The sequence below is a fragment of the Bufo bufo genome, chromosome 4 (assembly GCF_905171765.1).
Source record: "Bufo bufo chromosome 4, aBufBuf1.1, whole genome shotgun sequence".
NCBI lineage: Eukaryota > Metazoa > Chordata > Amphibia > Anura > Bufonidae > Bufo > Bufo bufo.
This window is the reverse complement of record NC_053392.1, coordinates 200,007,728-200,021,450: the sequence shown is the minus strand read 5'-3', so window position 1 is coordinate 200,021,450 and position 13,723 is coordinate 200,007,728. Positions and strand designations below refer to the sequence as shown.

The window sequence follows — 13,723 nt, the reverse complement described above, 5'->3', positions numbered from 1 at the left end:
GGTGCCTGCTGTTTCATACAGCAGGCACTCGCAGCTAATGTCCACGACAGGCGGTAACGTCAATCATGGACATTTAATACTTTAGATTCTGTGGTCAATCCTGACCATGGGCATCTGAATGCTGAAAACCCGGAAGCACGTGCTTATGGGTGTGCTTTGGCTCCCCCTGGCTGGGATCGGGGGAGCCAGAGTGTGTTAGCAGCAGCCCTGTCTTCCTGTATGACAAGAGGCTGCTGCTTAGTAATTTCTATGGAGCCTTGGCAGGGCAATACAGTAAAATCCTGATAGACTCCAATGCTAATGCTATAGTTCCCTATGGGAATTATAAAAAAAAGTGTAAAAAAAAAATATTTAAATCACCCCACTTTCCCCAAAATGAAAAAAATAAAATAAAATAAAGAAGAAAAAAAAATAGAATAAATAGGTATCTGGGTGTGCAAAAATGCCCATACTATTACAATCTAGAAAATGTAATCCCTGCAGGAAACAGCAAAGCGGAAAAAAAATCAAAATGGCCGATTCGTCATTTTTCGGTTGCTTCATCTCCCACAAAAATGGTAATAAAAAGTGACCAAAAAGTCGTACACCGCCCCAAAATGATATCATTGAAAAGTACAGATCGCCCCGCAAAAAATGAGTTTTTTTCCCAATTTTTCCCCATTTATAGTTTTTTTTCCCAGCTTCCTACCACATTGTATGCAACCATAAATAGTGCCATCTTATCCTACAAAATACAAGCCATTATACAGCTATGTGAACAAAAAAGCTTTGGGAGGGCTGGGAGTAAAAAACAAAAAGGAATAGAACGGAAAATTGCCTGGTCATGAAAAGGTTAAAAAAACATTTACATAAAATTATAGTTTACATTTTTTAATACTGTTGTGTTTGCCACCATAACATTATATTTAATGTCTTTACATTGTAAACATTAGCTTGCCTTCCTTTGCCTATAACTACAGTATGTTTCTGCTGTTACACATCCACTATCAGAGTAATATTAAACCCTCCATGTCGCTAATTCATAGGTTGTCGGATTAGACTTTATTCTGGGCAGCAAGAGTTTATGGCCTGTCCTCCTTGGTCTTTCTGGTGTCCCGGCTGTGATCCAGACGATTCTTCTGTTCTTTTGCCCAGAAAGTCCCAGATATGCCTATATCGTACTTGGAAGAGAAGAAGTTGCCAGAAGAAGTAAGTCATGTATAAAATAATGGTACACATATATAGATAGAGATCATAAAAAGATTTCTATGGGTTATATGACCATAACTGATCTTTTTAGCCTCAATTAAAGTTTGATGGTTAAGTGTTTGTGAAGACGGACAGGGACATTGCTGTTCTGTTTATTCAAAACTGATGTTACAAACTTTGTTAACCCTTGAGGTGTTCCACAAGAATTAAAGTAAAATAGAGGTAAAACATTTTTTAAAAAATTGTAGATTTTTTGTTAATCATTTATTTCTTGCAACATAGCAAGGGTTAACAGCAAAATAAACCTCAATATACATCACTCTGATTCTGCAGTTTACAGAAATACCCCTTATGTGGTGGTAACCTGTTCTATGGGCACGTGGCAGTGGTCAAAAGGAAAGGAGCACAATATGGTTTTTGGAGGCAGATTTTGCTAGAATGGTTTTTGGGCACCATTTTATGTTTGAAGAGACCCGGACGTACCCCTACAGTGGAAACCCTCAAAAAGTGACCCCATTTTGGAAACTACACCCCTCAAAGAATATATTAAGGGGTGTACTGAGCAGTTTGACCCCATTTTACGGAATTTGGAAACATGTTGCTTTAGCCCCAAATTTTTCATTTTCACAAGGGGTAACAGGAGAAAAATCACCCCATCATTTGTTACCCATTTCATCCTAATTACGGCAACACCCCATATGTGGTGGTAAACTGCAGTGGGGGCACATGGGAGGACTCAGAACGGAAGGAGCACCATATGGCTTTTGCAGCACAGATTTCGATGGATTGGTTTACGGGTGCCATTGGTTTTTATTTTTTGAGTGATTCTCTTATGTGAGGGTTCATTTTTTGTGCGAGGAGGTGACATTTTCATTGGTACCATTTTGGGGTATATATGACTTTTTGATCACTCAATAATATGCATTTGTAGGGCGAGGTGAAAAAAAATGACTGTTCTGGCAAAGTTTTTATTTATTTGATTTTTACAGCGTTCTTTTAACAGAGTATATCATGTGATTTTTTTTATAGAGCAGGTTTTTACGGACACGGCCATACCTAATGTGTCTTATTTTTGTTAAGTTTTACACGGTAAAACCATTTTTGAACAGAATAAAATCTTGTTTTTGTGTTGCCATGTACTGGAAGAGTGCTGCGGATTTCTATATATACCTACTTCACGCTGGGACCCATGGCCAGGATCCCTATCTGCGAGCACCATCACCCTTCTTAGGCCTCATGCACGGCCGAGAGCGGTACGTGGTGACCCGGCCGGGATTCCTGCTGACAGCAGGAGCGCACGGCGTCATTGGTTGCTATGACGCCGTGCACTTCATGCCGCCGCTGCTGTACAGTAATACACTCGTATAGATCATACGAGTGTATTACTGTAGTGCAGCGGCGGCACGAACAACTGGACCCCTGCCACTCCTGCACCCGACCAATAAGCCCACCGTAGCTGTACCGAGCTGGGATTTAGTCACAGTCCGCAGCGCCGTACAGCTATGGCGCTGGTATCCTACGGCTTAATCAGAGTAAAAAAGTATGTCAGTTTTCTTGCACTATAAAGTATAAAAAGACTAAGCTGAGTGAATAGATAAGTGCTACAGATGGAAAAGATTACACGTCTATCACTGTGCTCTCTTCTCCATAATACCATCATTTCAGATTTTCCTCTTACTGCAGACAGTAGTAACTTGGATTGTGGCCCAATATCTATTGATATATGTAACAAAATATCTCATAGGATTAATTTTTGGTATGCCCTTACACCAAGGATAGTTTCACAGTGTTAGGACTCACGCACACGATCATTTGCTGCCCGTGCACGTATTGCGGACCGCAATGCACGGCCACCAACCGTGGGCCAGCCGCAGGTGGATCGTGACCCCATTCACTTCAGTCCGCAAGTTCTATCTTTCTGCTGAACGGAATCACGAAACGGAACCCGTAGTGCTTCCGTTCTGTGGTTCCGTTCCATTCTGCACCACATCTCCAGATTTGCGGACACATTCAAGTGAATCCGTGCAGAATGCACACGGCTGGTGTCCCGTGTATTGCGGCCTTAGGGCTCATGCACATGAACGAATTTTATTTCCGTTTCCATTGCATTTTTTTTGCGGAACGTATGCAGAACCATTAATTTCAATGGGTCCGCAAAAAAAACTGAAGGTACTCCGTATGTTCCAATGTCCGTATGTCTGTATTTACAAGTGTTGCATTCAAGTGAATGGGATGAGCAGTTGTAATTACACTGTGCTGTCTCTACCAAGGAGATGACGGTGCAAGCATGAGCACTGCTACCCCTTCAAACAGCTGATCCACATGGGTGACAGGTGTTGGATCCCAGGCGATTAGATATTGATGACCTATCTTGAAGATAATCTAAAGAAGACCGGCACTCGCTGAGTTAGATGAAAAAAGTTCTGTTTTATTGCCACATGGAGGACAACAAGTGACGCGTTTCGACTCTACAAATCGAGTCTTTGTCAAATCTTTGTCTATCTTGAAGATAAGTCATCAATATGACCCCACTTTAACGTTTGTGTCACCATATTCTGACATACATAACTTTTTAAAATCGTTTTTCATCTATGCCAAGACTTGTTTTTTTGTTGGACGAGTTGACATTTTCATTGGTATTATTTAGGCATATATATGTATCACTTTTTACTCTTTTTTTGGAGATAAAATTTATTCTGCAGGTTAAATAATGTGATCATTTGATAGTTTGGTTTACTATGAATGTGTGTGTATGTATGTATATATATATATATATATACGGTATATATGTGCACAGGGCCTAATATTACATAAACGTAGTTAACGTAGTAACAAATTGAGGGATTTGATGAACTAGCAAAGGTTTTCAGTCATAATTAGTTTTTTTCTCCCCCAGCAACTTGTTACTTGAGGTGGCTCTAGGTATTCTTGAACTATTATGATTGCCTGGATACAGAATCCTTAACAGTGGTTAAAAGTTAACAAAGATAACATACAAATAGTTAATGCTAGAAAACACAATCTATTACCTAGCAGAACAAATATATTGATTTACTGTGGTTAGTGTGGATTTGTGTAGGTAGTCATGACACACTGTTATTTTTTATATTTTTGAATCACAAGGAACTTGGTAGGGGCCAGTGTCATTTTGCAAGATTGGGGAGAAGTGTCTCCCCTTTGCCTTCCCAGGCTGTGCACCCTGTGACTGATATATCACTGCCTATACACAGCTGTTTAGAAATGAAGCAGAACAGAAGTGGTGGGGGAATCAGTTATTGCTTATTTTATTTTTTTAAACCCTCTCTAAGCCCTTTGCCAATAATGTTAGAGCCTTACAGGATGAATGGTATAGCAAAGTACATGCTCAACCACCAATTCATTCATACGGCGGGACAAAAGACCCCCTTCTCTTGCTCAGTGGGGGTTCCCATCAGTGGAACTCCTAAATCCCCATTATTGAGAATATGAACACTCGTTCCTGATAACTGACCCGTGTAATCGAGCAGCCAATCAACTAATAAAAGACCAGACCCATAGGAAGGTGTAAAGGGAAATATTAATTATTGATATTTTGGGTAATCTCGACAATGAATATTCATAAATAGGCGTGACTCGTCTATTGATGACTCCGCCTATTTATATAATATAACTAAGTAAAACTCTGTTGCCTTTACACTACATTGAACTAACTGCGACTCACTGCTACTATTGCTATGGCGGTCACCACAAAAGACTATAAACAGTGCATTATGAACAATAAAGTATATTTATTCAAATAAGAACACATCTACAGTCCACTAATACGCTATATCTATATATATTTCTATATCAATGGTTATAAATATATATATACGCACACACTACAGTACAGTAATAGCACTACAATAAACACCTAGCTACACTACACACAGTACAATATAATACACAGTTCCACCCCACAAATCTACCTAGATAACACACTTACATACACACATAAATATCAGCAGCCCACCCTCCTGGCACTATATTGTCCCTATGGGGATAACAAGGGGTTCTTTTGTCGGGCTGCCCGGCTCAACTCCCTCAATCACAGTGGGGCTGCAGGGGTTAGCTCCGCTTCTTTTGAGCTCTGCCTGCGCTTCTCCTCATCTGGGGGAGCAGGGGTTGACTCCCTAGCACAGCGCCGACTATGCTTTCTTGGCCGGTCCTGGCTGTGGGGCTATGGGGGAGTTGAACTCTTGTGCACAACTGCAGACAAGGAGACGTGGGCTGGCGCGGCAAAATGATGTCACCGCGCCAGCCCACGCGTCCCTGCACGCGCATCTAAGGATCGCTTACAGGCGGGGATCTCTTTGATTCTCCTGCCTGTGAAGCGCTTGCATATCCCAGGTGCTGTAATTAACGCACCGGGGATATACAAAAAACAGAGGGAGGGGATCTTTTGTTCCCCTATCTCTGTTATGTTAATAATCTCCAGCCCTGTTGTGGATGTTTAACAAAAGGCACCGGAGTCTATTGATCCCTTGCCTTTTGAAGTCACCAGAGACTGGATATAATTGTCTGGAGCCATCTCCACCTCCTGCAGGAATGCAGGAGGAGGCTGGGGGGGGGGGGGGGGGGGGGGGGGGGCGGTCGCAGTGGCTGGGGGATATTACTGGCCACATTTAAGCACATATATCTATATAGGTGCTTGGGGCAGATCTATATACATATATACACTCAATATAAACCTGGGGCATAAATGGGAAGCTATAAGCCCACATACCTATACATACACATATATATAGACATGCATGCTGACAAAGGGGCATACATACATATATATATATATATATATATATATATACACACCACCTGGATAGGCCCATGTACTGGGCTCACACTGTAGGCATATATACATATATATTTAAATCTAACACTTCCCTCTACAGAAGGAGCATATTGTGCCATTAAACTGTGGACATATGACAATGACTCCACATTGTCTATCTGTGAACGTGCACCATGTTCCGCAGTTGATAATACCTTGGTTACTCAATTGTCTACTTGATGTCACTAGGCATTCCCTTTCTATAATGCTCTGCTAAAGTCAACTTTCCCCTGAGGTTAATTATTTGGTGCTTTTCACCCAGTTATTACCTGAGAAATTACAGTTCCTAGTTTAACATGAGAGGCATCTGAAAAATGTCTGAAATTGGTCTCGTACATGGTATCTCTTCCAGTGTTCCCTCTATTTCCTCCATCATCTTGTTTGCCTAAACCTAGCATTTCTATCTGTGTAACACAACCATACAACCTAGACATCAGGCCTGATGTGTTGTAGTTATACTTTCTTCATCACATTCAGTCCATATCCCAATCCTGTTACATTTCTCATATCTACTCTACTTCCCTACTGGAGGTAAAACATGAATCCAGGTCCTAATAATATGTCACCTATTGTATTGTTGGTCAAATCCGCCAAGAATGACAGGTCATTGATGATGATGATGATGTATAGTCTTGTGTACACGCAGTCTTACCCTTCGGGCCTCGATGCACTGTAAGTATGTCTTTGATTATCTGCTTCTAGCACGAAACCTTTCTTCTATTCTACAGAGCTCTTTCCAAAATGCTGCATAGACGTACTTCTCCGCCACAACCTGACCTGGTCAGAAATATCGCCACTCTATTCTGTCACCAATCAGTTCTCCTTCACATCCCTCTGCACCTTATATCTGTTTTATGGGCTGGTGACAGGTCCATGCAGCTTCATTTATAATCCCCAGGCCAACACAGGAGACTGGTCCCCTGGACTAAATTAGAACTATATACTGATTATAGCACTCCTGCTTTTATCTCATTTGTTATGATCAATTGTTATATAATAATATTTATTTATGTAGCGCCACCATATTCTGTAGCGGTTTACAATTCACAGGGTTCATGTACAAAACAAAAAACATCACAAAGTTACCAGCTCATATACAACTGATACATTAGGAGTGGGGGCCCTGCTCGCAAGAGCTTACAATCTTTGAGGAAGTGGGGGGTCACACAAAAGGTAGTTGATTGTTATATGAAATGGTCCAGCCATCTTTGGACTGAGAGGGGTGGTGTAGGCCGATCTGCATGTGCTAGTGTTTTGGGTGTGTGGATTACTGTCAGAAGATCGAGTTCAAGTCTGAAGAGTTGGGGGCGGGGGAGAGGTTTACTAGGGGACAAGGCAGTTTAGGAAGCTTGATAGGCCTGCCTGAACAAATGTGTTTTGAAGGTAGGGAAGTTGGGAATTAATCTAATATTCCGGGGCAGAGTATTTCAGAGAGTAGGTGCAGCTCGAGAAAAGTCTTGAAGACGGGAGTGAGAGGTACGAATCATGGAGGATATTAATTTTAGATAATTGGCAGAACAGAGAGCATGAGTAGGGTGGTAGACGGAAATGACAGAGGAGATGTATGGAGGTGCAGCACTGTGGAGAGCTTTCTGGCTGTGGCATTTAGGACAGACTGAAGGGGGGAATTTAGGACAGCACTATAAAGTGCTGCAGAATATGTTTGGTATTATAGTACTAAGTACTATAGTAGTAGTAATACTAAGAAATTATTATTTTTGGAAAGATATCTCTGCATCTTTACTCCATTTCACCATTTTGGACTTAGAGAGGAATATATCATTTGCTGTGGTTGATGTCAGTTTTAAGTCTTTGCATTGTAAAGTTGCTCCAAATAATAGAGTTGGCCCAAGTGATGTTGCACATCATAAATGAGACTTAAAGGAAATGTGTCACCAAAAAAGGACCTATTGTTTAAATCATGTTTTTATGTTTAACATATTATTAAAGAATTTTTGGTGATGTTATTTTTAATTTTCCATGTCACTATCTATAGATTAACAAATACCATAAAATCCTGTAGTTTTCGCATTGGTCACTAAGCCTAATAACAGGCGCCGCTTTTTGGTCTGTACAGATCAGTTTACTGCAGTTACCTGCTTATCTATACACAGAGGTGATGTCATTACAGGCAGGATTAGAATGACAGATAAGACATGATCCATCAGTCACAATAGGTGATTGTCAAAAAAACTCTCCAATAGAAGTCAGTGAGGTCCACTGTGTCTATGGACCATGGGTCTGCCATAAAGCAATTTTTTATTGCTGTGTAAATGCTGTTAAGAACAGCTCAGGCAAGATGACTGCCCCCATAATCATGTTGAGAAAAAAATAAAAAAAAATATACAATCAGAAAATAAAAACAGATTAGATAAAAAAGGTTGTGTGTTACTATCTGGTTTTAACTGGCAGAAAACATTTTTGGTGACACATTTCCTTTAAAGGTGTTCTAATCTAAAATCCTGACCTACTTTTCACTCCACTTCTAAAAGTAGGACCAAATGTCACAATAATATGCACCAAGTGTTACATGTGGGCATCACTTGCAACATTTTTTGTGAGCATGATAGCTTTCAGTATTCCAGCTGGAGATTAGCTGCTGCCAGAAGGCAGTGGAATTAGGGTATGTTAACACGGCTAAAATCTGGCACTGATTCAGCAGTGGAAAATGGGCCTTAAATCCACATTTAAAAGATTCATCAACAGTTTCCCCATTGACTTTAATGTTAAAAACGCCGCCTTATGCACACAGTGTAAGGCTACTTTCACACCTGCGTTCAGGTGTCCGCTCGTGAGCTCCGTTTGAAGGGGCTCACGAGCGGTCCTGAACGCAGCCGTCCAGCCCTGATGCATTCTCAATGGAGGCGGATCCGCTGAGAATGCATCCGCCTGCCAGCGCTCAGCCTCCGCTCCGCTCAGTGAGCGGACACCTGAACGCTGCTTGCAGCGTTCGGGTGCCCGCCTGGCCGTGCGGAGGCGAACGGATCCGTCCAGACTTATAATGGAAGTCAATGGGGACGGATCCGTTTGAAGATGACACAGTATGGCTCAATTTTCAAACGGATCCGTCCCCCATTGACTTTCAATGTAAAGTCAAAACGGTTCCGTTTGCATTATCATGAACAAAAAAAAAAAAAAAAAAAAATTATTTTTTTTTTTTTTTTTTTTTGTTCATGGTTATGCAAACGGATCCGTTCTGAACGGATGCAAGCGTTTGCATTATAGGAGCGGATCCGTCTGTGCAGACACCAGACGGATCCGCTCCTAACGCTAGTGTGAAAGTAGCCTAAAATGTAAAAAGTTTTTTCTGTAGCTGATTTGAAAAATACTTTAGAAGTAATGTTACATCTTAGAAGCAGATTGGATGAAGAATTTCATAGAAGTCAATGGACAAGCAGAAAAACACAAATACTCTTCTAAAAACTCCTCTAAAAATGGAGGAATTTCATTGGCTTTTTTTAAGCCAACCCCTACAGAGCCATTAGTATATATTGTACCCCCCCACAGTTCCTTTGGTTTATATAATGACCTCAATAGTGCCCCTGAGTGTAAATAATGCACCTCTGTAGTGCCCCAGGACATATAATGACACCCATAGTGCCCTCAGTATATATAAAATCTCCCCACCCCCACTAGTGTCAACAAATAAAATAAAATTGTGATCATGTGACGTCATGACGCTGAGAGCATCAGGTCCTGCTGCCTCCGGTGTGGAGCAAGTGTTCCCACAACTGCCTGCAGTGAGGTTTAAAAAGTAGAACCTTTTTGTTCTTTTTTCTTTTTTTAATAGTTTGTGGTGTAAATGAAGATGTTATTCATTTATTACATATTCCTCACTAAAATATGAAACTAACCAAAATGACTAAATTTCTTTGTGTGTGCTAATGCATGGAACATTAATTTATGCCCTATCCAATTAACAGAAAGAAACAGACAGTTCATTCCAGTTTTTGCTTACCCACATGTAAGCACATTCTGCTCCACTGGAGCAATACATTTTCTTCATTTATCTGTTCACTGAAGAAATCTAATGGGTGATGATCTCTAGAGGGAAGAAAAACAACAAAGAAACCAACCAAAGAAGATGGGCCAGATTTATCATTAGCTCAAGTCAAAATAATGGCGTGAAAAAGTCGCAAATTTTTGCGCAATCGCTAAAACTGCGCAAACATTAGCGACTTTTATTGGCTCTGCGCTATGCTCCTATGTAAATGAATCTCTAGACAGATTTACTAATATTTGAAATTCTGCATACATAACTTTCTTATATCAGGCAGGTGACCCCTATATGCAGTAGAATGGTATAGCCCATGTATCAGTCCTGTGTAATGTATCCATGGCCTAAGGCTACTTTCACACTGGCGTTTTGGTTTCCGTTTGTGAGATCCATTTCAGGGCTCTCACAAGCGGTCCAAAACGGATCAGTTTTGCCCTAATGCATTCTGATAAGGTTCCGCTCAGAATGCATCAGTTTGCCTCCGTTCAGCCTCCATTCCGCTCTGGAGGCAGACACTAAAACGCTGCTTGCAGCGTTTTGGTGTCCGCCTGACGATGCGGAGGCAAACGGATCAGTCCTGACACACAATGTAAGTCAATGGGGACGGATCCGTTTTCACTAAAACAATATGGCACAATAGAAAACAGATCAATGGTGTTCAAGACGGATCCGTTTTGGCTATGTTACAAATAATACAAATGAATCCGTTCTGAACGGATGCAGGCGGTTGTATTATCTGAATGGAAGCGTTTGTGCAGATCCATGACGCAAGTGTGAAAGTAGCCTAACTGAAACATGGCCTCAGTCATGCGACACCCTACACATCATATCAATTCTGACATTCAGTAAGGCCTCATGCACACGACCGTTGTGTGCACCCGTGGCCGTTGTGCCGTTTTCCGTTTTTTTTCGCGGACCCATTGACTTTCAATGGGTCCGTGGAAAAATCGGAAAATGCACCGTTTTGCAGCCGCATCCGTGATCCGTGTTTCCTGGCCGTGAAAAAAATATGACCTGTCCTATTTTTTTCACGGCCAACGGTTCACGGACCCATTCAAGTCAATGGGTCCGTGAAAGAACACGGATGCACACAAGATTGGCATCCGTGTCCGTGATCCGTGGCCGTAGTTTAGTTTTTATACAGACGGATCCGAAGATCCGTCTGCATAAAAGCTTTTTCAAAGCTGAATTTTCACTTCGTGAAAACTCAGAACCGACAGTATATTCTAACACAGAAGCGTTCCCATGGTGATGGGGACGCTTCTAGTTAGAATACACTACAAACTGTGTACAAGACTGCCCCCTGCTGCCTGGCAGCACCCGATCTCTTACAGGGGGCCGTGATCAGCACAATTAACCCCTTCAGGTGCGGCACCTGAAAGGGTTAATTGTACTATCATATCCCCCTGTAAGAGATCAGGGCTGCCAGGCAGCAGGGGGCAGACCCTCCCCCCCCCTCCCCAGTTTGAATATCATTGGTGGCCAGTGCGGCCCCCCCCCCTCCCTCTATTGTAATAATTCGTTGGTGGCACAGTGTGCGCCCACCCCCTCCCTCCCTCCATTGTAATAATTCGTTGGTGGCACAGTGTGCGCCCCCCCCCTTCCTCCCTCTATTGTAATAAATCGTTGGTGGCACAGTGTGCGCCCCCCCCCCCCTCCCTCTATAGCATTAACAACATTGGTGGCCAGTGGGCGGCCTCCCATCTCCCCCCCCCCATCATTGGTGGCAGCGGAGTTCCGATCGGAGTCCCAGTTTAATCGCTGGGGCTCCGATCGGTAACCATGGCAACCAGGACGCTACTACAGTCCTCGTTGCCATGGTTACTTAGCAATAGTACAATAGTTGAAGAGTCATACTTACCTGCTGCTGCGATGTTCGTGTCCGGCCGGGAGCTCCACCTACTGGTAAGTGACAGTGACAGGTCTGTGCGGCGCATTGCTAAATGAACCGTCACTTACCAGTAGGAGGAGCTCCCGGCCGGACACGAACATCACAGCTCCCAGGTAAGTATGAATCTTGTACTATTGCTAGTAACCCGCTGCCACCAATGATCGGGGGGGGGGGGGGGGGCGCAAGATGGGAGGCCGCACACGGGCCACCAATGTTGTTAATGCTATAGAGGGAGGGGGGCCAATAATTGCCACCAACGATTTATTACAATAGAGGGAGGAAGGGGGGGGGGGGCGCACACTGTGCCACCAACGAATTATTACAATAGAGGGAGGAAGGGGGGGGGCCGCACTGGCCACCATTGTTATTCAAACTGGGGAGGGGGGGGTCTGCCCCCTGCTGCCTGGCAGCCCTGATCTCTTACAGGGGGATATGATAGTACAATTAACCCCTTCAGGTGCGGCACCTGAGGGGTTAATTGTGCTGATCACGGCCCCCTGTAAGAGATCGGATGCTGCTAGGCAGCAGGGGGCAGTCATGTACACAGTTTGTAGTATATTCTAACTAGAAGCGTCCCCATCACCATGGGAACGCCTCTGTGTTAGAATATACTGTCGGAAATGAGGTTTCACGATCTAACTCATATCCGACAGTATATTCTAACATAGAGGCGTTCCCATGGTGATGGGGACGCTTCAAGTTAAAATATACCATCGGATTGGAGAAAACTCCGATCTGATGGTATAAAAGGGACTCCGGACTTTACATTGAAAGTCAATGGGGACGGATCCGTTTGAAATGGCACCATATTGTGTCAACGTCAAACGGATCCGTCCCCATTGACTTGCATTGTAATTCAGGACGGATCCGTTTGGCTCCGCACGGCCAGGCGGACACCAAAATGACTTTTTTTTTCATGTCCGTGGATCCGCCAAAAATCAAGGAAGACCCACGGACGAAAAAACGGTCACGGATCACGGACCTACGGACCCTGTTTTTGCGGACCGTGAAAAAAAAACGTTCGTGTGCATGAGGCCTAAGAAACAGTGTTGCATGACATATATGTGCTGTGTCAGCACAGGGGACACATCCATGAGATAAGTAAGTGGGACTAGTGTTGGAATCATGATTTTATTGTGGTAATGGCAGTAACTACATCACTGTGTATATTTACATTGCAGTCGGTCTCTAGATGATGTTGTAAAATGGCCGCCTGTCTCGAGGTGATGTTGTCATGTTGTTAAAGTTTAAAGTAAAAAAACAAACACACACAGAAATCAGCTTCTATATAGACACTGACAGACATGATGTTGAGGTGCTGCTGCGGGTAGTAATACTGTATATACTGTATCTGTTATCTTATTGGATACTGGGTAGTTAACTAAATGCCAGGTCACATGATACTTGTGAGGGACAAATCATGACTTACATGACTGATGTCATGTCTAGTCTTGTCCAGCTTTCCTATCTATGCATTTTACAGGCTTTAAACAGGCCATACCATTTTTTTTGTCATTAGGGAGAGGCTATTATATGGATATATAATAAACAAATTTTTAAATAGATGTATATTAGAAAATTGTTCAACATCCTATTCTCTAAACAAACAAATGTAACCATTAAAGCCATCTTTTCTTAGAACTGCGTTGTGTTCCTTTGTTATTACTACTAGAAATGTATAAATATATGGATAAGTTCCTACACACTCTGACCCAGTCCAATCAGTGCTAACAGTATTAGTGTAGGGACACCCCCTAAAGGAACACGGTTGTCAATTTAGTGTTCCTTTAGGAAGGGC

At 42.6% G+C, this 13,723-nt stretch overlaps 1 protein-coding gene across 1 annotated transcript in view; it reads left to right on the top strand.

The window, feature by feature from the left end:
* SLC2A2 (solute carrier family 2 member 2) overlaps positions 1–13,723 on the top strand; it is a 55,417-nt gene that overhangs the window by 27,920 nt on the left and 13,774 nt on the right. Inside the window, exon 6 of the mRNA XM_040428226.1 lies at positions 1,026–1,188. Coding sequence (XP_040284160.1) covers positions 1,026–1,188 — 163 coding nt within the window. The remainder of the gene's footprint in view (positions 1–1,025; positions 1,189–13,723) is intronic.